Source organism: Merops nubicus, unplaced genomic scaffold (genome assembly GCF_000691845.1).
Source record: "Merops nubicus isolate BGI_N331 unplaced genomic scaffold, ASM69184v1 scaffold11250, whole genome shotgun sequence".
Taxonomy (NCBI): domain Eukaryota; kingdom Metazoa; phylum Chordata; class Aves; order Coraciiformes; family Meropidae; genus Merops; species Merops nubicus.
In genome coordinates, this window is record NW_008582194.1 from 1 (window position 1) to 23,605 (window position 23,605).

General features: G+C 37.6%; 1 protein-coding gene across 1 annotated transcript; it reads right to left on the bottom strand.

Moving 5' to 3' along the window:
* Positions 1–1,521: 1,521 nt before the first annotated feature.
* Positions 1,522–23,508, bottom strand: LOC103769741 (transmembrane 9 superfamily member 2-like; the record flags this gene model as incomplete). Its single annotated transcript, XM_008936974.1, has 15 exons — positions 1,522–1,693; positions 2,098–2,209; positions 3,003–3,154; positions 3,869–4,028; positions 6,136–6,193; positions 6,363–6,482; positions 8,075–8,207; positions 12,083–12,191; positions 13,124–13,203; positions 15,162–15,273; positions 17,421–17,548; positions 19,819–19,948; positions 20,175–20,302; positions 21,953–22,046; positions 23,441–23,508. Coding segments are annotated over 15 exons (1,756 nt in total), but the record flags the coding sequence as incomplete, so codon positions are not given.
* Between the last annotated feature and the right edge of the window lie 97 nt (positions 23,509–23,605).

The following is a 23,605-nucleotide window of genomic DNA, read 5'->3' on the forward strand; positions in this document are numbered from 1 at the left end:
TATATATAGATATCTTATAGAGGACATTGAGTTTTTGTTCTGCCGGGATTTAAGCAGGGGTTTAACTGGCAATGACAACTTCTATGTCTTCCTTCTAATAATTAAAAATTCAAAGAATTAAATCCTCCTCTTTTTTCCTACCCCCCCCCCATTCTTTAAAACATTTTTTACTCTTTTGAAAGAAACATAGGTCTAAGTAACAAAGAATAACAAAAATCTAGCAGTAACTTCCAGTTAAGGTTATTATATATAATTTCTACAGAGTAATTGCTTTGTTAAAACACATAGAGGAATTTTCTTCACTATTTTTACTGTGAACAGTACTTTTTTTGCCTCATACCCACCAGTATTAGAAACAATAAAGATGAAAGAGGTCCTTCTCACTACTGAACTGCCAAACCTGAAGTCTGATGCTAAGACTTACTTTCATTACTCACTTCAACTACTCTTTTTTAACTGCATCAAGGGAATTACATGATGCATTTCATAAAGCCAACACAAAGTAATTACAGAAGTTTCAATAATCAGGCAGAAGATGTTAAGAAGTAACAGCCCGAACTGCCCAGCCACCCACAGAGAGAGCCTCTACTACAAATCTAAGGAATGAATGTAAAGGTTGGGTTTATGAACAACCCATTATGTATCAACTAGCATTTTCTCTAATTCTACCACTGCAGTACTTCATGATTCTAAGCACAGTGATATATGAAAGGTCCAACTTCATGTGTAAAAACTACATACACAACAGTAGCAATATGGTAAATACCAGTATAAAATGCTCCTGGCTATTTTTAAGGGCCAGTACCCTTCAAAGAGCTTCTCATTTCAACTAACACATGGTCAATCTGGCATAGATTTCACATCAAATCAACCTCGAAATTATAGTTTGAGCCAAGTGATTATGAACATCAGAGTAATTCTGTAAAAGACATTTAGTCTGCATGAGTAACATCAGAAAAGTTGGACTATTAAAAAATAGAACCATATTTCAAATAGGCTCCTCCAGTTAAGGTACCTTCCTGCCTTTAACAAGAGGTACCTAATGAGCAGGTAAGATCACCTCTAATGGTACTAAAACTACTGACAACATTCACTTTTTTTCCAGCACCAACCTGCTTCACTTGCTAATAGTGGAAGCTGAAAACACCTTTTATGCTGCATATGCAGAGCACAGTACCTCTAACTATAGAGCTTCTAGAAACAATTATGAAGTCCAGAATCAAGTTAAACACCCCTAACATCAAAGTGAACAAGAACAGCACTTTGAAAATATAATGGTTTGAACTCACTGCTAATATAATATGCAACAAAGGAAAATTAATTCTACTATAAATAAATGTTAAGTTAGAAAAAAACCCTTAAAGAATATCTTTCTGTGATGTGACAAACCATAAAAGTAACACTGCCTAAAGAGTCATAAATTAAATAATTGATGTTTCAGATAGTCTACATTTCACCTAATCTTTATCATTTCAAAAAAGGAAATCGCAGCACTCATTTCAGTTTTAACAATGTACTTACCCGTGAAAAGGAAAAAAATCAAGACCATGATCATCGTGTAACCAAAGTATAAAATGGTGCTAGCAGTTCCTGTTATCTGGAGTTTAGAGAAGAAGTAATGAACTGCATAGATAAAGAGATAAACTGCTGTAAAGCTGCTGGTCAAGAACGATCGCCACCACCAATGATAATCCTGAAAGAAACAATAAACCACTCAACAGGAGACATCACAGGGGAAACACAAAGCTGGTTAAAAAGGAACATTGTCCTATGGAAAACAATTCTTCAAAATTTATCTTAAAAAATATTTCCAACATAGAAAAAAGTAACTACATGCTTTCTCAAAGTCAGCTGTAGTGCTTCCATTATGAACATGATATTATTCTACAATCAAAGCTGTTAATTTTTGCTTGTCTGCTGCAAACAGTGGATTTTGGAGGAAAAGGCACATTTCAAAAGAGTAGCTAAGGCATGACAAGGGCTGACAACACCATCCACTCAAGTGTCCAGCTTATCACAGTACATGTGAATGCCTCAACTCTATTTGTAGCATCTTCCAACTACAAGTGGTATCTGTATGAAACCCGTACTGCTTACCTCTGCACAAAGATGGAAGTAGCACAGCAAAACTGTAGCCTCAGAGCATGTAATCAGAAGAATTATAAAAACTAGGAACAGGAAACCAAACATGTAGTACATCTGATGAGACCTAAAAGAAAAAAACCAAGAATCTAATTTTTGATTGATGTTCCAAGTCAATTTTCAGTGTTACTTGGCCAAATGCTAATATATAATAATAAATTTTTGGTTTCTTTTTTTTTTTTTTTTAAAAACACAGTTTGTAGCTTTGTTGAGGACTAATGTGAAAGGTTAACCTGTCTCATATATTTGCATTTAAGAACTGACAAAACTGTTTCATAAGAAACCCCAACAAACAGAGGACACCTTTAAAACTTGGCAGCTTCAGGTATGTATTTTCCACTGAACAAGAATACATTAAGCATTTTGTATTTACATTGTGAAAGCTATGAAGAGTTTCACTGCCCATGCACCCACTTGACAAGATTTAGAAGTGGTGCAGATGTTTTCTAGCAGGTGAAGCTTTGTTTTGCAGAACACAGAATCCCAAATTCTTGACCTGATTCTGATTTAACAACTGAAACTGCTAGATCAAACTTAAGTTTCATAAATCCTAATATAGCTACACAACAAATTAGGCTCCACCTAACCACAACAGCTCAAAACCACATTTGTGCTGTTCAGAGCCAGAAAGATAGAAGGAAACAGGCCTCACCTTTCATACTTGGCATTTGTCAGTAAGAACTACTAGTTTTATAATTTCTAAGCATGGGAATAAATATGCAGATTCTGGAAATCCCACAATAGTCTACAACAACTGGTTGATTCCTAATATTTATCGGTTTTGAATGTTCAAACTCAGCTGTGTGTTTATTATCAAGCAGCATAACTACACCAAAAAAGTGCAAAAAAGTGATACTCACCAAATGCTATTGAGAATGAAAAAAAGTTGAATAAAAATACAGCCAAATGGCAGGATGCCACCCATTATGATACCAGGCAAAGGCTTTGTGAAAAAGGACTGTTCTGGAATTTGGCGAGGAATCTGGTTTGTCCGAACTGGATGTTCAATAGGCTTTGAGAGAAAATAAATAAGATCAATAACATCATAAGTAAGATTGTTTTTTGCTAATATTAGCATGTAAAGAATTGATAAACATTACTATTTTCATTCATAAGCCATCACAAGTTACCAAACCAAAAAACTTACAAGCCTGACATCCATCATCAGGAACATCATAAATAAAATTGTTTTTTGCTAATATTAGCATCTAAAGAATTGATTCATTCATAAGCCATCACAAGTTACCAAACCAAAAAACCTACAAGCCTGACATCCATCATCAGGAAAAACACACATGCTTTAGATAGTCCAACTACTGGTCAGTAAACAAGTCAGAACAAAAGGAAATCAATTTGTTCAGTCCTTAATAAAAAAAAAAAAAATTTCTTAGTTGTCTGGCAGTATCTCAAAGTGGTGAAGTATGAACTGAAGTACTACTTCATAATGAAGTCGCTGAAGTGCTGAATTACTGAAATATAAAAGGCACCTAAGACCTTCAAGAGCTCTGTTAAAATCTGATTCTAATGAACAGACAGGAAAAAAAAGTTAGTGTGACATGACAAGCATATATTCAGTTTCAAAATAATGACAAAGTGAAACATCATTTCACAAGCATAGAGCTGTAGATGTTTCAGTCCAAACCAGTTCTTGCATGCTTACAGATTCAATGGCTCAACTGCAGAAGACAGTTCTATTTCAGAACCGTGTTCCAAGAGCCCTCCCTACCTTCTCTTTGAAGCCAAAATATGCACCAACAAAGGTTAGTGGGACTGAAATTCCAAACCACATAGCTAGGATAGCAACTAAAGTGCCAAAAGGGATGGCAGCTGAGGATCCTTTCACCCACAGAATGAGATTCATAATGAAGAAATCAGCAAAGACAATCCTGAAAAAAAAAAAATCAGAAAATATATTAAAATATTCAGTAAAGAATAAATATCAGTTAATATTAAAAAAACATAAACCACTTAAGTCTGCATCAGAAAAATGCAGCTTCTTGCATTCTTCATTCCCTAACACTCCCACTTTCAGCAATAGAACAGTTAATTTAAAAAATGCTTGCAACACCCAATGTCTGTAAGTACTGATGGTAAAGCCACTTCTTAAATACTCTGCAAATAAACCCAAAAAGTAACATAAAAATTCCAGTGTAAAAGATCTACACAAAGAATGCTGGAAGAGAAAATAATTAAACCCATGTCATATCTGAATTACTTTTCTTATTATTGCCAGTCATTTAATTCCTTTATTTAGGTCCTTTCTAAGCAAAGCAAAAGCAAAATCTCATATTGAGCCACAGGTCAGTCCCACAACAAACACACCCCTTCTACAGCACATGTTCCAGCAAGGTGCTCGCAGGAGGGTGAATAAAGAGGGCTCTCTTCCCTACAAGAAGAATCTTTCTATTAACACCTCATGCAGTTACACAGTTAAGTAGCTGACACCTTTAGAAAATTTAAATAAATACTGCATCAGTCATGAAACCTCTCCAGTCTTGTTCTTCCCTCCCCCATTAACTGCGTCTGCCTTATCTTCTAAACATCCTGGGAAAACACTAGGAAACACTCCAAGACATGATGAAGATTTCAAAACCATCCAACTCTGAAAGCAAAGCAAAACGTACTGCAAGGGAATCCCATATAAAAGGCTACTTGCATTTCCATTATTCATGGATTCAGAGATGTACCCCAAAAAATTCAGCCCCTTCAAAGTCCACTATTGTCTGGGTTTCATTAAAAAAGTTTCCAAGACAGAATTTAAACTGCCCTGAAGTGAACATGCATACTGTATTTGATTTTTAAAAAAACGAAGGAGGATTAGAGCAATAGGCAGGCTTCTTTATTCTAGGAGAGGTCTTGCACTTCCCACAACTGTTTGGGGGAATAGACTTGTTAAGCACACCCAAGCAACCCCTGGTGTAAGCATCCGTTGAACAAAAAATAAAATCAAATCCATTTTAGAACTCTTGCTAATGTTTATCATCTGCCCAAGCCTGTAACACAGACACCACTTACCCCCTCCAAAGTTAGAAAAAAATACTGCAAATGTGAATTCCCATCAGTCTACTGGGACCATAACGGCCCTAGGCTGTTTATGATATTATGCAAATTCACTGAACTAGCATAGCATAATCAAGACATCTGTTCCTATTCTACCATCCCAAATCATTTTACTTCCTCTGTGAAACTTAATTTAACTGGGAGTTTAAATGATCAGCACAGTGTTTCTTCCACCGATAAATATTTCTTTCTCTCTCAAGATAATATCTAAATGACAGCAGGGAGACTGGAGCACATTTTGTTTAGAAAGAAGATTTCCTCATAGAAATACTCTACTCAGTTGTTCTCAAATGCATTATATTTCATTTGGTGAAATTCTAATGTACTCAAAACCAAGTCAAGTTTTATTCATTCTGGGCTGTTTTAGGGTAGAGGTACCTTAAGAAATTATTTATAACCTTCTCCTCAACTTTTGCCAAGGACATTTGTCACGTAGCCAAAGTTGCAACCAAGAAATACAGAAGACTTGTAGGAGAAATTAGTGTCTGTTCCCTTTCTCCCCTGACCTCATCACCACATAAGGTCTTAAGAAAATGAAAGGTAAGAGAGCTATCACCCTTCCCAAGCACAGCAGTATTTGCCATAGTATGACATGTGCTACAGCTGTATCCAAAACTGGACAGCACCTGCATTTACATACGTGACTGTTAATCCATTTAAGAAAATCTAGAATATCTCCACATCATTCTCAGCTAAAGGCATAGTAAACATCTCCTGTTCAGTACACAGGATATAGCTATTTACTTAAAAGTTGAAATCCCGCATCCTTTTTAACAACATGGTTACAAGAAAACACTGATACTATAAGCTAAGGTAATAGAGGTTCTGCCTAAAGGGCAAGAGAACAATTTACTTCCCCCCACCCACTCCTTCCCACCTCAGATTAATTTATACTTAACAATAAAGAAAAGAATGAGGGGAAACAATACTAACCCAGGGCAAAGCAGAGCTGTGAGCAAAACATTTGTCTTCCACTTCTCGCCTCTGAACGCTAAGGGGAAAGAGTAAAAACAATTTCAGGTTCAGAACTTTTTCCAACTGTTTTGCAGCAAGAAGCAGATTTGTTGTCTGAGAGGTTAGCTCCAGTGTGAGGTTTATGTTAAGCTGAGCCATTCTGAATTTAACACGCTGTGTCACATCGAACAAATCCGTGCACTTACTCTTGTACATTCTAGCAGACACATAACCAGCTGGAGTTCCCAGTAAGACCCACAATACAACTGCACAGGTCATCAAAGCACCACGGTTGGCAGGAGAAAGAAAACCAAGGCAAGCTAGGACTAAAGAGAAAAAAAAAAAATTAGCCATGTGTGGACACATGTCAAACTCTCCCATTAACACAGCACTGTACAGGTTTATCCCTTTGACTACCAGGTACTTATAAGACGACTATGTGCATAAGCTCTCATATACCCCATCACATGACCATAGCCCTAATGCCACTGTTAAATTCATAATAAAGCATTATTTCCACTTCATCTTCTAAATAGAAAGTTTTTCATAGCCAAAAGACTGAAAAACAAAATGCCACACAGATGAACAATGAGCCTGAACCAAGTTTCAGCTTGAAAAAAATCTGGTTCCAAAACCCTACAGTCCTCCTGTAAAAATCCATGGTCACACATGCTAAGTAACAAGAGGAGTTCAATATGTGCATAAAGGACATGTGAAAACAGTATGTCTGGAGAAGCAAAAAACTTTGACAGAGATAAGGTTTGGTTCTTTTTTTGTTGTTGCTGGGAGTAAAAGCTGTTGCGTTTTGTTTGGTTGGTTGTTTTTTTTTTTTTTAACGGTCCTTCTGGTTTTGGAGATTGGTGTTGTTTAAGGTAGAAATAAGTGTGAAGATAAAAGATCTTAGAACTATGGAGTCACTTGCCTGAAATTCCACTAAAGGCTCTCATCCACCATGCCAGACTACACTTCACTTAAAAATAAGCCTCTTTATTAAAATCCGGCTGCCTGTGTCTGAACTAACTGTAGAGGCCAGCTCAGAGATATTCTCCGAAAAGGAGTTTGCCCATATCTCTAGTCAGAAGTTTTGTTTTCAAGCAGAAAAAGTATTTCCCTGCTCCCTCCCAGTTTCTTCCCATACTACACTGCTCAAACAGGAAACTGGCAAAAGAGTTGTGATCAATCCTGAAAGACAAGCCCATCAAGAAAATTCTATTAATCTTGTAGCATCACATAATGAACGGGAAAGAAAATAAGCTCCTCTGTAAAAGACCAAAAAATCTGAATGAAACCTGGAGAGCAGAATTTGAAAAACTCTTCTTTTGTAATAAGTATCTGTACACTTCGCAATTCGACCATACAGTAAGAAAATGAATGGTTGTATACTTTATAGGCAATATATAATAAAACACCAACTTGTGTCAGGTTACATGATCACATGTTTATCTAGCTATTTGTGGTAGGCTCTCATTCCCTCAAGGTTGTGTCAGTACCATTTCATTGGCATGCAGTCTTGCTCCTGCTTCTGCATGGCTGCAGGCTGTTGTGTCAAACGTATTAGACAGAAAGTGTTCCAAGAACATTAAAGCTTTGATTACATGTCTTTGAACTCATGTTACTCATGTTGGATAATTTACACCATGACAAACTGGTTTTGTTTTTTCAAAAGAAACTTGTTACAAAGAAGCTTCATTTCTGCAATCGTGAAGAATGTGAACTAGCCCAGATAGCACATTCTGAACACCACCAGTGACAACAGTGCCACAGAAGCTACCTAGGTAACTGTTCTGAAACAGCACTCAAATCTGATTTTACCAAAGGACTTTGTTTCCAGAAGAAGGCTTCTCTAATTTGTTTCATAATATTTTACCTTTCTTACACTATCACACTGCCAACACATCACCTTAATGAAGTTACTTACATAAAGTAATAAATGTCATAATGAAAATTTGTGTTCCTTGGCCCAAAAAGACAGACAGCAACATTCCCTTCCTTGGAGGTCTAAACACATCTCCATGAACCAGCTTCCAGCCAAATTCCTCTTGGGCATCCTCCTGTATAAAATCAATGTCTTTAGCAAAGATACATAATGCAGTAGTGAATTAACACAAACAAGATGCAAAACACATATTTAAAGTTTGATTAACTTCCAGTTTAGATCCAAAGACAGACTAATTGCATGCGATTCATCACTCATTGATTTTATAACCCCCTAATGGTTCAGTGAAAGAAGGCAGCAGGATTTATCAAGAAAATCCTCATCTCAAAGCAAGAAAAAACAAAATGTAATTAGCCAAACTGTATAACGACATTCTAAATTTAAAACTAAAACAAAGCATTCCATTTAATTTAACTTGGATTATAGCATTTCAATCTGGTTCAAGCATTTATCTCTTTTTGCTTCCATTACAAAGCACATCAGTCTCAATGACAATATTGGAAAAGAATGAAATGGTCTCTGTACTCCAGAAGAACATCTGCTTCCTAGAATCACTTGTGGCAAGTACCAGTATTTTGTCCTGCTGCAAGAGGTGAACAGATAGATGGCACAGGGCAGGATCCTCAGCCCAGCAGCTCTAAGGAGACACTCCTGAAGAATAAAACTTTTTCATCAAGTCACTCAAACACCTTTCCTCACCAAAAAAAAAAAAAAAAAATAAAGACCACTACAAATAAACTCCAAGGAGATCACTCTCTTTCTCACTAACTTAAAAGCTACAGGTTTCAGTCAACCTAGGAGTACTGAGTTTAGTTCGACAGACAGCTTACCACTAGAACTACAGCACACAAAAAAAATAGGGCAAGAAAGAATACAGGGTGAATGACACAGAGCATCTTAACTTGCAACAAATTATGTAATTTCTTATTTATTTTCCTGGAAGATTGCCTTTGCCTTCCCCACACTGATACCACTGCTTGCATTTGTTGGCTAGGAATTACTCTTAGAAGTCAAATGTATTAATAGAAAAATTCAGAAGCATTAAGTACAAATACTTTAACAAAAAGAAAACACAACAAAAACCATCAACAAAATCTATGCCTGCAAAGAAAAATATACTAGCTAAGTATAATTCCAACACATCCATTCTCTTGCAGTAAAGAAAGGTTTGTTTGGTTAAAGAAGCATAAACACCACGCTTTCCTATAAGTCTGAGCTTGAACTAATTGTGATGATGACGAGAAATTTGTTGAGGTAACACAAAAGAAAGACTTTTCTCAGGAATTTGCAAGTAAGGAATCAAGGAATTGAAAAGGTTAGTATCTGAGGCAAATCTTTATCTATTTTCAAAACGGTGAACACTAAGCAGCAATGAACACATAGTACTTCAGCTCCTGACAGAACAAGGAAAATGTTGTGCAAATCTGGAATGTCTGGTGTTAAGATTTCCTATTAACACCTAATCTGCAAATGCACTCAAAAGACACCTTCTGGTTATTGATAGTGATGGATATTGATAGTGTTCAGTTCAGAAATCTTTTCTTAGTCTGAGAGCCTAAAAGTTATCTAACGGTTTCTAAACACTTGATTAAAGTATCTCTCACTAAATCTACATCACACTAAAAGCCAGCTGGTATTAACTGAACATTAAATGTGCATACAGTCCACAATCACTGGCTTGTGAAGGAGAATCACAAATATTCCTGAAGTGTGAGATACTAATTTGCTTCACTGCAGCTTCCTCAGCCCAGGTCCTCTTTTGCACAATTATTTCACACCTTCTAAAATCAGCTCCTTGAACTGCAATAGATCTTTAAGTCTCTCACAACTGGCAAGGAAGTAAAAAAAGTGTGGTTTTTTAAAAGTCACACCTATCCCTGCTGTTACCCATAAAAACCCATCAAGCTTTGACAAGCCTTGCTCTTTATCATATTAAGAATGACCAACTAATAAAGACAACACAGTGTAAGATACTGAACATAATTTAATTGAGAGATCAAACAGGAGCTTCACAAAAACAATCAGTTAAAGGATGTGGAAAAATTCTTCCACTTTAATTACCGTCTGGATTTGCATTAACAAAAGATATTTAATATCAAAACCACAAAGAAGAATAAAAGTACTTTCAGATGTTTTCGTTTCAATATGAAACATTTCTGTGCATTTTAAAGTATTTCTTTATCCAGATAGCAATGACCGTGAAAATTCAAACCCTTGAAGACTCTGACACTTACTTCTCATCTTTGGCTTGCAGGTACCACTTTTACCAATGGGAAAGATTAACTTTCACTCACAGTCAGCTAGTCAGTCTCTCTAACTCACCAGCAGTTGTATTCTCTCCCACCAAGGCAGCAAGGCATTACAAGCACCTGCCCCTTTCCCATTTTAAGGAGTATTTCAAAAGGACTCACAAGTTTAGTTGGATAGCAACAAACTTCAGTCACCATGTTAAGTCAGACAAAACAGCCTCAGTTTTAACACAGCGACCACCAGGAGAACTGTATTTTTAAGAAATATATAACATTTAAAATATATATAATTTACACGCAGACCAAGTGGTTCTAACACAGCTGGAGAGATAGGATGTGTTGGACATGAACTGCAATAGTACAGTCTCCTAACTGGAGACAAAGTATGTGATTCCACCACACTCTAGCCACAGTCAAAAGGCAACATCAACTTGTATTAGTCTGTTAATCGATCTCTCCCATAACAATTAGCAAGGCAACTACTGATCCTCCTACTAATCTCACTCCATTGCTAGCTGTTGGTTTAATTTTTGATCCTTTCTGCAATAATCACCTGATAGGAGTTTTTAAATATGCTGCTTTATGAAGTTACATAGCACCATACTTTTCATGAAATTGAGACCACAACCTTTCCAACTTCACAAGTCACATGCTAGCACACTTGCCTTCTGGATGAGCTGTATTACAGACTACTATACAGAAATGCCACCTTGGAACTGAAAAAACTACAGCAACTGAGCTTCCTAAAGCAGCTTCATTACAATGAGGGTCAATAACTGGCTGGGGTGGTTTTAAGCATGATCTCCTGAAGAGAGAAAAAGATACTTTTCAATAACAACCACCATACTCTTCACAAGCTTAGCTGATCAGACTATAAAATATGTTTTTAGACAGAAAATATGACAAAGCAGGTAGCAAAGTCTTCCCTTCTGTGCTACAATGTCGCTGCAACAGATGAAAATGCAGGTCTAGTGCTAAGGCCACGTAACATGACTTAAGCAGGGCTGCATGGAGAAGGAATCTTGCATATAATCCCAGGTTGCCAGAGTCACAGAATCACTCCATGGCTGATGCTGGAAGGGACCTCTGGAGCTCATCTTCTTCAAGCTCCCTGCTCAAGCAGGGTCACCTAAGGCAAGGTTAGCCAGAACCACATCCAGATGGCTTTTGAGTATCTCTAAGGATGGAGATTCCATAAATAACAAACTACCTGCTTAGGTCAGGGTCACACCACCAACTACATGTCCACACTGACTCTAAAGGGCAACCATAGGACTCAGGAGCAATGGCCACATCTTGATAGTGCACCAATGGCAGAACACTTTTCAATGTCTGCACTGTGTCTTGTGGCTGTTGGTATACTGTGAAAGTATTTATTACAAAAAGAGGCTTTCCTTAGTTGAGACCTTGAAAGAAAGGGACTTATATTTCAAATATGAGTTTGTCCACTATCAAAAAGTTTCTGTGAATCACTCCACATACTTGTAAAACATGAAGTCTGCCCTTTCATACTACAAGTTCATCAAATGACACTATAAAATTAAGACTGTCCATCTGCCCATCTCTTCCTGCTGTTAGAAAAGACAAAACAGTTTTACTGCTATTCTTTACCCCCAGCTGTGTTAGCCTATATCAAATTCTTGGTAGTTATGGGCCTCTTTAGATTGTATTAAAAACTAATTGATAGACTTCACTACCATCAGAAAAACATGTTCATGTAAAAACTGCAAATCTTACTCACAGAAGAGTCAATCTGGTTGTATCTTGCAATGTCTTTATGGAGAGTCCTCAGAATGATCATAGCCACCATGCCAGATAAGAAGAGAACAATGACGAGGGAATTCATGATACTGTAGATAAAGTCAAACTTTCAGTTCACTTTCTCATGTTTCAGACCACATACTCCAAATCATACCACAGGTACAGCTCTGACAAACAGCCTTAGACATTCCAACTTAAGCACTCAAATCTTTTAGTATTTCCCACACAGAGAAGATAATCTGTTTTAAGTTGCATACCTTTATGATTTCTTAGGAGACAGAAGGGAGAAGAATACTATTTTGAGGTATTGTTAATTCTCAAGACAGTTACATACAGCTTTTATTTTCCTCCTTATATAGTTCAAGTAATTTCCCTAGTGTAACAGCTACAGCTCCTAAAGCCGATTTTGTCAAGTAGATTTTAAATCTACCACTGAAAGCTACATCGTGCCACTCAATGTTTTGTACAGACATATTTAATTAGATCATCCTTTTCAAACACTTTATATTGCACAACATTAACATTTCAACATAAATTATATACTTACTTGATATCATTTCCATGGTACAGAGGGAAATAAGTAAGAGCTCTTCACAGACATCTTTTACTCATAAAAAAGACCCTCATTTTACTGTAAGCAGCTGTAGAGTACAAAACATGCAGCACACATGTACCTCTCACTTGGCAGTTAGAGAAAGCCAGACAATAACAGTAAGAACACTGCAGAGCAGCAATGTCTCAAAAGTTCTACAGAATGGAGATGATAAAGTAAGACGATGGAAGCTGCTTTCCCTTTGGACACGCACGGTGCATTCCTTTGCTGAAATGCAATACTACAGTTGCTCCCATGAGATGGAAGACTGATAAAAGTTACTTCATATATAAAACCAAGAAAATTCTTTTGCCTGAAAACTAACCAACTTTGTTCTACCACAGCAGAAGTTATATATTCCTAGAAGCACAAATAAGAAATCTTTGTGCTCCTCTGCAAGGTTATTCGGTGAATAAATCCAAGTCTTACCTAAACCACTGGATGTTTGTATGTGGCATGGACTCCAAAATGTAGTCCCATCTGGAAGCCCACTTAATATTATTCTTTTCCTATAAAGAAATTAAATAGCAATTACTAGAAACAAGTCCAAGTTTGTTGCCGTTTCCGAGGAGGAGTAAGTACATCAAACGCCTTCCTCACACCTTCCACTTAGCATTAATACCGAAGCTCAGTATCAACCCTGCACGCTAGATGTTAGATCTCCCTCCTGCATTAATTCATCCTCTGAGCCTCTTGTTTACTGAAATCTCCTATCCATGTCTTCTACCTTCAACTGATGCTTCACTGAGCCTCACCTTTCCATGACTTGGCATGTAGCTGCCTGCAGCTCCCAACTGCATGCTGAAAAACAGCCACGCCGTCACTACGAGATACTCCCAGTGCAGCACACTGATCTTGAAACTTAAATTGTGTTAAACATACACTGTGAATAAGTTTTTTGTTTCCCTTGGAATTTTCCTCTCTCATCATGTTTAATGTGAAGCACAGGCTTCCTTGCTTCCTGCCATAATGCTGTCTGACACAGACTATTTTCCACTGAATCCTGGCGGACAACGTTCATCTCCAGATAGCCCTATGAAGGATTTAAGAAGAAATCACTCAGTAATTTTCAGCTTCAAGAGGCTTTCATTCTCTTCTATGTCCCCCTCTAAATGCTTCACGTGAGCTGTACAAGCAATGACACTTTCTCATCCCCACGCCTTGCCCTCTACAGCTTGTCTTGTGGGATGTACAGTTGCTGTCCTGCTACCAAATTCTACCTCCTGACTGGCACAAAGTTCTGATTAACTCCCTTATTCACCAGGTGATAAGTTTGCGCAATTAATTCTCAAACTTTAGACTGTATCTCCAGCCTGGAACTTTTAAATTTCAATTCAAGACTAACAGGGAAGATGAGCAGTTCTGCAGTGCCTGGTGATGGAGTCATGTCAAGCACCATTTGGTGGAATTGCCCAAACCCATAGCAGCTTCCCCTTGTCTGCTCTGCACCCCAGAAACAGGGAGCAGGGAGCCCAAACATGTTAACACCTTCCATGAATAACTGGACAAAGTCAATTCTAAACTGTAATTTATCATCAAGATTTAAACACAAATGTTAATAGACAGGAGGCTCATTCATGTACTGAATTCAGAGAGTCTAAGGAGGCTTGGGCATCTCAAGAGAAATGTAACAAGATTTGGAGCCCTGCACCTAAAGGTCATTGGTTCAAATCAAATTCAGTTTGGTAGAATGAAAGCTGTTACCATACAATGGCTGCCTGACTGCCTACACAAAAGAGGCTGGTGCTCTCAAGCCAAATTCTCTACGATTGGTGTCTCACATGAGAAGTACTACCATGCTTTCAGGACAGACTTAGCAAGGTACCAAGGTTTGAAGTAGCTTCAATCAAATTATTCTCACCCCCACAGGAGGCTCACTGGCCATGCTGGGGCAAAGACCCAACTGCAATAAAGCCTAATTTCCTCCTGTATAAATTGCAATAGGCTGAATAAATTATTATTAGTAAACATTAGAGTGTTTACTACATTAGAGTGTTTAAATGGCCACCTACCCAAAAAAAAAAAAAAGCTAGTGAATAGAAGCAATATAAAATGAGACAAAACCTTCACTAGATAACAACAGCTTTACAATATACTAAAACCAACATTTAAAACAAAAGTCTCTCCAAATACAATATAAACTTTTGTTCTACATAAGACTCTCAGTACCCTGACTGAGCAGTGAAAATATAGAGCATACATCAAGAAAGACAATTCCTGTGGTTATTCTATCTATTACCTCTCTATTATTAATAAAACAGGGCAAAAAAAAGTCTTTACTTATAAATTCTATGTCACAAACTAGAGTAATGGAAAAGTAACAGGTTTTGGGAAAACTTCTTCACAAGACCGTCCTCATGGAATTTACACTCCTTTAATCCAGTTATGGCTATTAGCCAATTATCCAGTTGTTTTGATTTCACTCTTTTAGAGAATTACCTTTTAATGTAACAGACTCAACACTTACCTCAAATGTCACAGAGTAAGTGTAGATCAAATTCAGTTTATTGGTGAATTCTCCAGGAATCTCCATAGGTGGACCTTCGCAACTTAAGTTGTTCTCATCTGTATGTTTGTAGCTAAGATGGAAAAAAAAAAAGTTAAATTGAATGTACTCATGTACTCTACCAGATCAATTTTCACAAATTCTTTTCTAAGATAATTAAAACAAGCTTTTATTAAAAAAAGGCAAATAAAAAACAAGTAGAGCTGTGTATGCAATTTTGTATCAGCTATTCAACTTTTTTGAGAGCCTGCTTTTCTGTTCCGTCAATGAAGTTCAAAGATCTAAACATATATTTTTTATTAAGTTATATTTGCAGATAGAGCTCTTAAGAGAAAAATAAAATTATGTATATAATTAGATATCATTATTCAGAATTTCTGTAACAGCTTTAAAGCCACACCAGAACTGAACACTAGTTCTCACGAGCACTTGTGGTGAGAGCTAAAAACTCTGCAGAAAGCATCCTAGGGATTGGGATCATGGATCACTGTCCTACATACAGTTAATGTCTGTCCAGACTTGTAGGCATTTGAGAACATTCTAGGTAAACTTTCTCACCTTCTCTAAAGTTTCACAGGGAGAAGGGTGTTTATTTTGGTGCATTTTTGCTTGTCTTTTTTTATTACTGTTATGTTTTTACACTGGGGCAGGAGAACTTACTAAGGGAACCACTCTCCATTTTCCATTCCTATGCAAATAGTCTTATTTAACCTCTTGTCAATCTCATGTACTCTGAAAAGCACAGAATTCAGAACAACATTCTACATTTTGAAGTCCAAATACAGAAAATCCTTCTCTGCAGTACCTTAGCAGTACTGCAGCCATAGAAGCACAAAGTCAAAGAAACCTTAAGGTTTGCTTGAATTCACTCCTGTGAACCTTCTCTAACATGAGAAAATAGCTTCCTTCTCACACCTTCTTGGGCAAGTTGTATTTACTCAGTTTAGATAAACAATTCTACCTTATGTGATTATATGCCAACAACTAAGCCAAGCCATGAGATAATGAAAAACCTCAATGAAAGGCCCAGGGTGCTGCAACCACAAATACTCCCCCTCAGAAGAGCTTCAAGGTTGAAGCAGAGCAGCAAGTGACACTCCCGGTCAGAGAATGAGGAAACAGGGGCTATGTGCAACCCAACCGTGCCCCCTTGTGGTCTGCACCAGCGGGGAGAAGACCAAGTCTCCGTCCTCAACCATTCAGGATGCAGCTGATAAAGCATTAATCAAAAACGGAGAGAAGGTTGGTAGAATCTTCCTGCCACCATCTCAAAGCAGATGTAAATGGAATGGATAAACTTCCATTGCAATTATAATTCACTAAAACCACACTATATCATTGCAACAACAAAAAGAATATGACCCACGTTATGTTGTACCATACATGACTTGAAAAACTGTGGTAGTGTAATTTAGGACTCTACTGAATCTCTGTAGAAAAAGGGGAGTGTTTAGCTAAAAAAAAAAAAAAAGGCAACCTGCTTTGAAACTGTATAACTGGCTGCAGTTTTCAAATATAGGTAAGAAGGAACTGTGCACAAACAGACTGAGGAGAGGACAAAGTCATCAAGTCAGTCTGTTTCTGACCTCTGTACTGTCATATCTCCTCTCTGGTCAACACAGAAACTAAGAAGCTATTGTTTAAGAAAGTAAATTAACCTTCTTAGGAAATTAGTCTTTTTCTGCTGTTCTGAATACCAGTATTAACTTGATAGTTCACTTATACCTCAGCATCCAAATTAACACAGGAGGAAGTACACCTGTACAAATACTGCACATTCTTACAAAGGACATTTGGGAGGCAATGCAGCAACAGTAAGAGAGACGACATGGGAACTGCCACTCAGCTGAAGGACATGTCTCAGTGTATCTGAAAACATATCTTTTAAAAGAAAGTAGCATGCACTCAAATGCAAACCAATAAAACTATAAGAAAGCTATCATTTGTCTCAGGTTCTAAGAGTCTGCATACACAGGTTTTTTTTTCTATCAGGAGAGACTTTGGGGAATATTTTAAAAGCAAAGTTAAACGACATTTACAGCCATAGAACTGCTCTCTGTAAACACGGTTCCAGCCAGAACCAGCACACTGAAACCTTGATCCAAAGTAAGAATAACCAGTTCCTCAGAACTTACTGACAGAAAGTATCATTTCTAAGTTGGCAACTAGTATTAAATGGACTCTCCAGTACTAGAACCTGCTACTTTAACTCACAATTACCTTTGTGGTCTCAGCCTTGCCATCACCAGTCTTGCACCAGGCCAGTTTTCATCCTTCCCACTGTGGTACATGATTGTTATGTCAACGTGGTTGAAGAGGTAGAAAGTGTTCTTCTTGTTAAACTCTGACTACAAAATATCATCAAGAGATTGAGTAACTTCAACAGGAGAGGGCGCAAGCAATCAAGAACTTTAAACTGAGACTACTGTCCAATGAAGGAGCAAGAAAAAAGGGGAATACATTAACATTAACATTCACTTTTTAAAATTTCCCTGTATAAAGTATTTCTATTTTTCTCTATATACAACACTGCATTTATAAACACAAAAGCATATAATTTATTATCACACCTGTGTGACTTGTAAAATGTAAATGTATTTGCCAGAATTTTTGTATTTACCACAAAAAAAGCTGCCAAAACAAGTTCAAAGATTTATTTAGTCAAGGTGCAAGTAAATAAGAGTCATCATTTCTACCCCCATCCTACAGTCTTCCTAGTAGACACTCCAGCTGCCAGAGCTTACAAACCAGGTTCTGCTTCAAAAACCTTAACCTTCACCTTCAGTAGCTACTCTGCTTTGTCATCCTTACCCTTTCAGAATTTGGAATGATGGAGAACTATACAAAGCTCAGATGATACCATAGTCAATAGACTTGTATTTTCTTTTCTCCCCAACATGTTGTTTAGAAAACTTTAATTTGAAGTAAGGGACTAGACTGACAGACTGCTAGGTCAGTTTCTCAATAAAAAGTTATTTTGTGTATGTAAGCCAATTCCTAATTGCCATACAACTTCTATCCCTTGCCCCCTCTCAGTAAAATATGAAGGTGTCTTGCATTACATTTATTTGTGTTGCTCTTCTTTCACTAGGATCAAGATTCCCATCAGGAGAAAACTAGAATCATACCTGTGTCATATTATAACACCATCTCTAGGTACCAGTTTCCTCCATTTCCAAAGTAGCAGCTGAAGTGATAAAATAGCTCACCAGCTGCATGAATTCAAGGAGGAACTGTAGCTGTGTCATTGCATGACAACCCCTTCCCTGCCTCGTTTCTAGAAGTATAGTCAAATACTTATTCCAGCAGACATAATTATCTCTTTAAAAGTGGGTGATATTCCTCAGCTCAGCCCAGAGGTTATAGTCATGTCCACAGTGCTACATTTTATTTGCCCCTGTAACAATCACCCCCCTTCAGCACTATGCTGAGCAAGTCTCACCAGAATTCAGACTAAAACTGACCCTGGCTACAACAGCTAGCCAGGCAGAGCCCCCACACCACAGCTGGCACACAGGACTTGCACAGCTCTTCAGGGATACACAGCACAAGCTCCCCAAGCACTCACTGGAAAATTCAACCATTGATGCCTATGTATGAAAGGTTCCCCCTAAAACAAACAAAAAAAACCCCACCAAAACCAACTGTTCATCCAAGTTGCTGGCTTTGCTACAGACCTTTTCTGTGTACCAAGTAGTTTCCAACACAACATACACCAGTACCAATTTTACATAAAAACAACCTCACCTAAAAGTAATAAAGTTGAACAGCTAACTGGAACAGGTTATTCAGTTCACAGACCATTTTTAATAGTCTAAACTCTAGTCAGGGAGCCTAAGCACTACATGCATTGCAAGGTGACGGGAGACAAGAGTAACTGATTGTGCCTGACAGATGCATCCCTTTCACAAAGCACTGGAGCTGCACTGCATACAGGCAGTAAAATCATGTGGCAGAACAGAGTCATAGCACAGACCTCTCTCCTCACTGAGAGGAGCGTGGCCCCTCATCCCAGGAGGGATAGAACTGCATCACTATTATCTGTAACTGTACTAGTTCACTGTGGAACTCCCAGGGCGAGCGACACATTTCAAATTGTTGTCAATATAATCCTTTCCCTATCACAGCTATGTTTGTTATCTTCCAGCCAGCTGGGAAAACTGACATATTTAACTTGTAAACTGTGCTAGACATAACTTGTGCAACTAGAACACAGGGCTTGTTTCTAGGTCTTCACTAGAAAGCTTCTCCAAAAGCAGAAGGTCTTGCACATGAATACAACACGGACAAAGAATGAATAGTACAAAGATGGATACACGTGAAATTTCAGAACAAAACCTCAATTTTCTAAGGCTTTTAGACACCAATACAGCTGCCTTACAGCTTTATCTGTGTCAGTCAAAAGATCTATATGAACATTTGTTTTTTCTTGGACAATGTTATCAGTGAGACACTGCATAATGAAGCAACATTCACCTTTTGTCACATGAAGCCCACATTCTGAATATTAACAATGTTTACAAAGGTATCAGTTCTTTCACAGGAGAAGAAAGCTTAAAAATAGAACTGCAAATGAAATTACATCTGCTACACTACCACAAAAAATTTTGCCACTTACATTTATAACACAAGCATCTTTAACTCTACCATCTGGAGTAACAAAACATCCTATTGGAAATCCTGGATTACAGTATTTTTGTCCATCTTCCACATCATAGCACCACGTTACAGGCATGTTATCGATAATCCTAGACAGAAATCATCAAAAAACATGTCCTCAGAAGGGGATGCACCTTATTGCACATCGACATTTAACATTTATACAGTGCACACAGTTTCCAGTAGTGCCCACAAGATACACAGTGGAGGACAACTATCACACAGAAGGAAGCAAGCAACCACTTAGAACCTAGATAACAACGGAAAAAAAAGCAGCCAAATACTCCCCAGCCTCAAGCACACATCTCAGCTTACCAGTGATGCTGATAATTCAGCTGCATTCCTTTCTTCAAAAAAGCCAGTTTGCTTTTATCGGCACTGTTTCCTGGGTCATATGATCTTGTGCAAACCTTCTTGCATGTTTCTTGCTTTTTAAAAGTGAACTGTTAAGAAAGCACACAAAAGGAGTCATTTCAGTTTTGCTTCAAAAATCTTTTGGTCTTTTTTTCAGGTAAAGCTGAAGACACCAGCAATCCTCTTCCACATTGCTAAAAATCTCTTCAACAGCCCCGATAAACCACCTTGAGGAATGAAATCTGAAAACTGGTAGAAAAGGTATTGCTTCCTTCTTTCACTTTTTTGTTGTTGTTTGTTTTGGTAATTACATCATCTGCTAAACCAGACTTTTAGCTACACCCTCTTTGAATGTTTCATGCTAATTTTAGCTGTTTCCCCAGGATGACTAAGATATAAGATAAGGCTGCCAAAACTCTAATATGTTGCACAACATCTAAGCTTCAAGTGCAGACACGACCTAACACAAATCTGCTCACACTTGTGTATCAAAACTTCTACTCTAACCCAGTTAGGATTTCCCTGTTGGTGAGCTAACATGCTTAAAATATGACCGAAAATTCTAACATTATCAAGGCCTAACTGCTAACCAGTAACAGTATTTTCTAATTAGTGTGCAGCCATAATTGTAATTGTTATTACAAACAGTAATTATTATAATACTTAATCTATTCAATGAGTATCCAGTCCAAATGAGGCATCATGCTACATTTTTAAAAGATTCCTATGGCCAGCAGTCACAAGACTTAAAACTACATTAGCTCAGAAAGACAAAGAGACTTCTAGGAGCAGTTTACACAAGTGAGGAGGCATCACCTCCTTAACAGTCCTATGAAAAGATGTGATTAGGTCCCTAATGATCAAGCAGCAATAGCCTCAGAAACTCTGCTGCCTCTTTCTCACAGGGATTTGGATTATCAAGCAACTCTCACATGCAAACATAGCCCAGTTTTCAGGTTCACCAGCAAATCCCAGTCTGGAAACTGCACTTGAACAGTCTAGAGCTTTCAAGCATTAAGAGGCAGTGTTCAATCATATCTCCTTTTACTGCTAATGATTTTATTGATTTATGATTTATTTTAATTAATATTTATATGTTCATTATTTATGATTTATTTTAATGGTTACTAATGATTTTCCCAAGTTGATTGTACAGCTTTTCAGAGATGCTACATTTGGGCACTGCTAATGCAGGGCACAAGACAGAAAAATATTATATACCTAATCTACAAAATACTTCCATACATTTACCTTACAGAAGATTTCAAGTGACACTCATCAACAATGAAAAATTTGGATTTTTAGACAACGAATGTTAAGTGTGTACATAAAAAAGCTGGAAGTGAGCCCCAACCTGACTTCCCTTCCCCCTGGAAGTTGCCCAATAATACAACCAAGAACACGAAAGAGTTCTTGAACAACCAGTTTATAGCCTCTAACATTACACTTAAAAACTTAATGATTTCACATCAGCTAATACATCATCGATCCAGCTGCTAAAAAAAAAACCAGGAAAGGTGAGTGATTATTGGCTTGGATTCCTAAATTTAATCAGCCACCCTATGGGGGTAGGGTATGGGAGGGGTTTTCTTTCTATTACATAAACACTACAAAGGCTATATATATAAAAAAAAAAAAAATCACATCATCATCAAATCTTCAGCTATATCTATGGATTACAGCCACCAGAATGACAGTTAGCAAATTCAAACAGGATTAACTTCAAGGAATAAAATAACCTTATATGGAGAAGATGCTATTCTCTCCCCAAACAGCACTTGTCCCAGATTTTCTGATGGTCTTTTCTCTTCCGTATCTTGACAGAAGTCAAAACTGGAAAAAAAGTAGAAAACGTTACCTTTATTTTTTTAACTGACAGAACCATAAATATCAGCCTAAACCAATTCCTTAAGTTACGTCCTTAACGTGGAAGTTTTCCTGCTTCTTTTGGCAGGTCAACCACTGTTAGAAAAAATTGTGAGTGCCTTTACAAGAATTACAGAACCATTTAGGTTGGAAGGGATCTTCAAGATTATCAAGTCCAAACCTTTAACCCAGTGTTGCCAGGTCACCACTAAACCATGACTCTCAGTGCCACATCTGCATGTCTTTTAAATCCATCCCAGGATGGTGACTCCACTACCTTCCTCAGCAGTCTGTTCCAGTGCTTTACAAACCCTTTACCCTTTTCAAATGGCAATCTAAGCAAAAAATAGAATGTTTCATAATAGGAAAAACAGACTATGATATGGACTGCCCATTTCTCTTGAAAATAAGTTTCAGAAAAACAACTATACCCCTTTCTTAAAGGAGTCTTTCCAAATACTATTTAACATGAAACATGTTCCAGAGAAGGGAAGTGCTTTCAATATAATGCACCACACTACCAAATGTCATCCACCAATTCTTTTTAAGTACCTACAGTCTGAAACTGCTGAATATAGCAAAGAGAATGTAACCATTCTGGATCTTCATTATTTAAACATGGATAGCAGCAGATTCTGAACAACAACAACAACAATCTCTTTGGTGAATATGTACTTTTCCTCAACAAGTGCCCCCATATTCATTTGTTTCTGTAAAGTTTAATGCAAATAGGGACATTGAGAGCTTTTCCAGCTAGTCTCTGGTCTTGCTGCTATTATGGCACTGCACAGTGTAAGACCTATAACCCTCTGCAAGTTTCACTTTTCTGTATGTCCAAGAGCAAGACTGCAGGTCATATTGTGTGCCTTGTAGGCCTGTAAATATCTGCAAAAACAGCTAATAATTTTCACAGACAAGAATAAGAATAAATAAATAAAATCATGACCACTCCCCAAGAATTAGATACAGAGCTTTGGTATAAAAAGGAAAAATAATGACTCTTCTTCCAATGTCTTTTAGCTGCCAGAAACAAGGAACACAAAGCTCCTGTCTTCCTAGATTTGACTAACAGGAAGAACCTTCAAATCCAGCACTCAGCTCAAAAAAAAAAAAAAGCCCCCATTAGAAAGCCAGTAGCCTTGTCATTAACATGAACAGCAGATGGTCAGGAGGCAGAGGTGTGGCCTGTATCCTCTTCATTCCTGCCCCTGAGCTCTGGATTTACTCTTCTACCCCTACGTCCCAATCACTGCTTACAAGAAACACGTGTACTGTATCAGGAGTTGCACCAGTGCATCGAGAACAGAAAACGGGCTTTCCCAACACTTCCAGAAGCCTGTTGCAATGTGGAACGTACTTACGCATCATACTCGTATGGCAGAACCGATTCAACCGAGTCCAGTCTGTTCACGAAGAGCTCGATTAGCGACTGAAACAAGGAAGGCAAGAAGAAATAAAGTATGAAAATACAGACTTTCCAAAAACAAACGTGCGGCCGATACGAAGCGAGTGGCTGGCTGGCGACA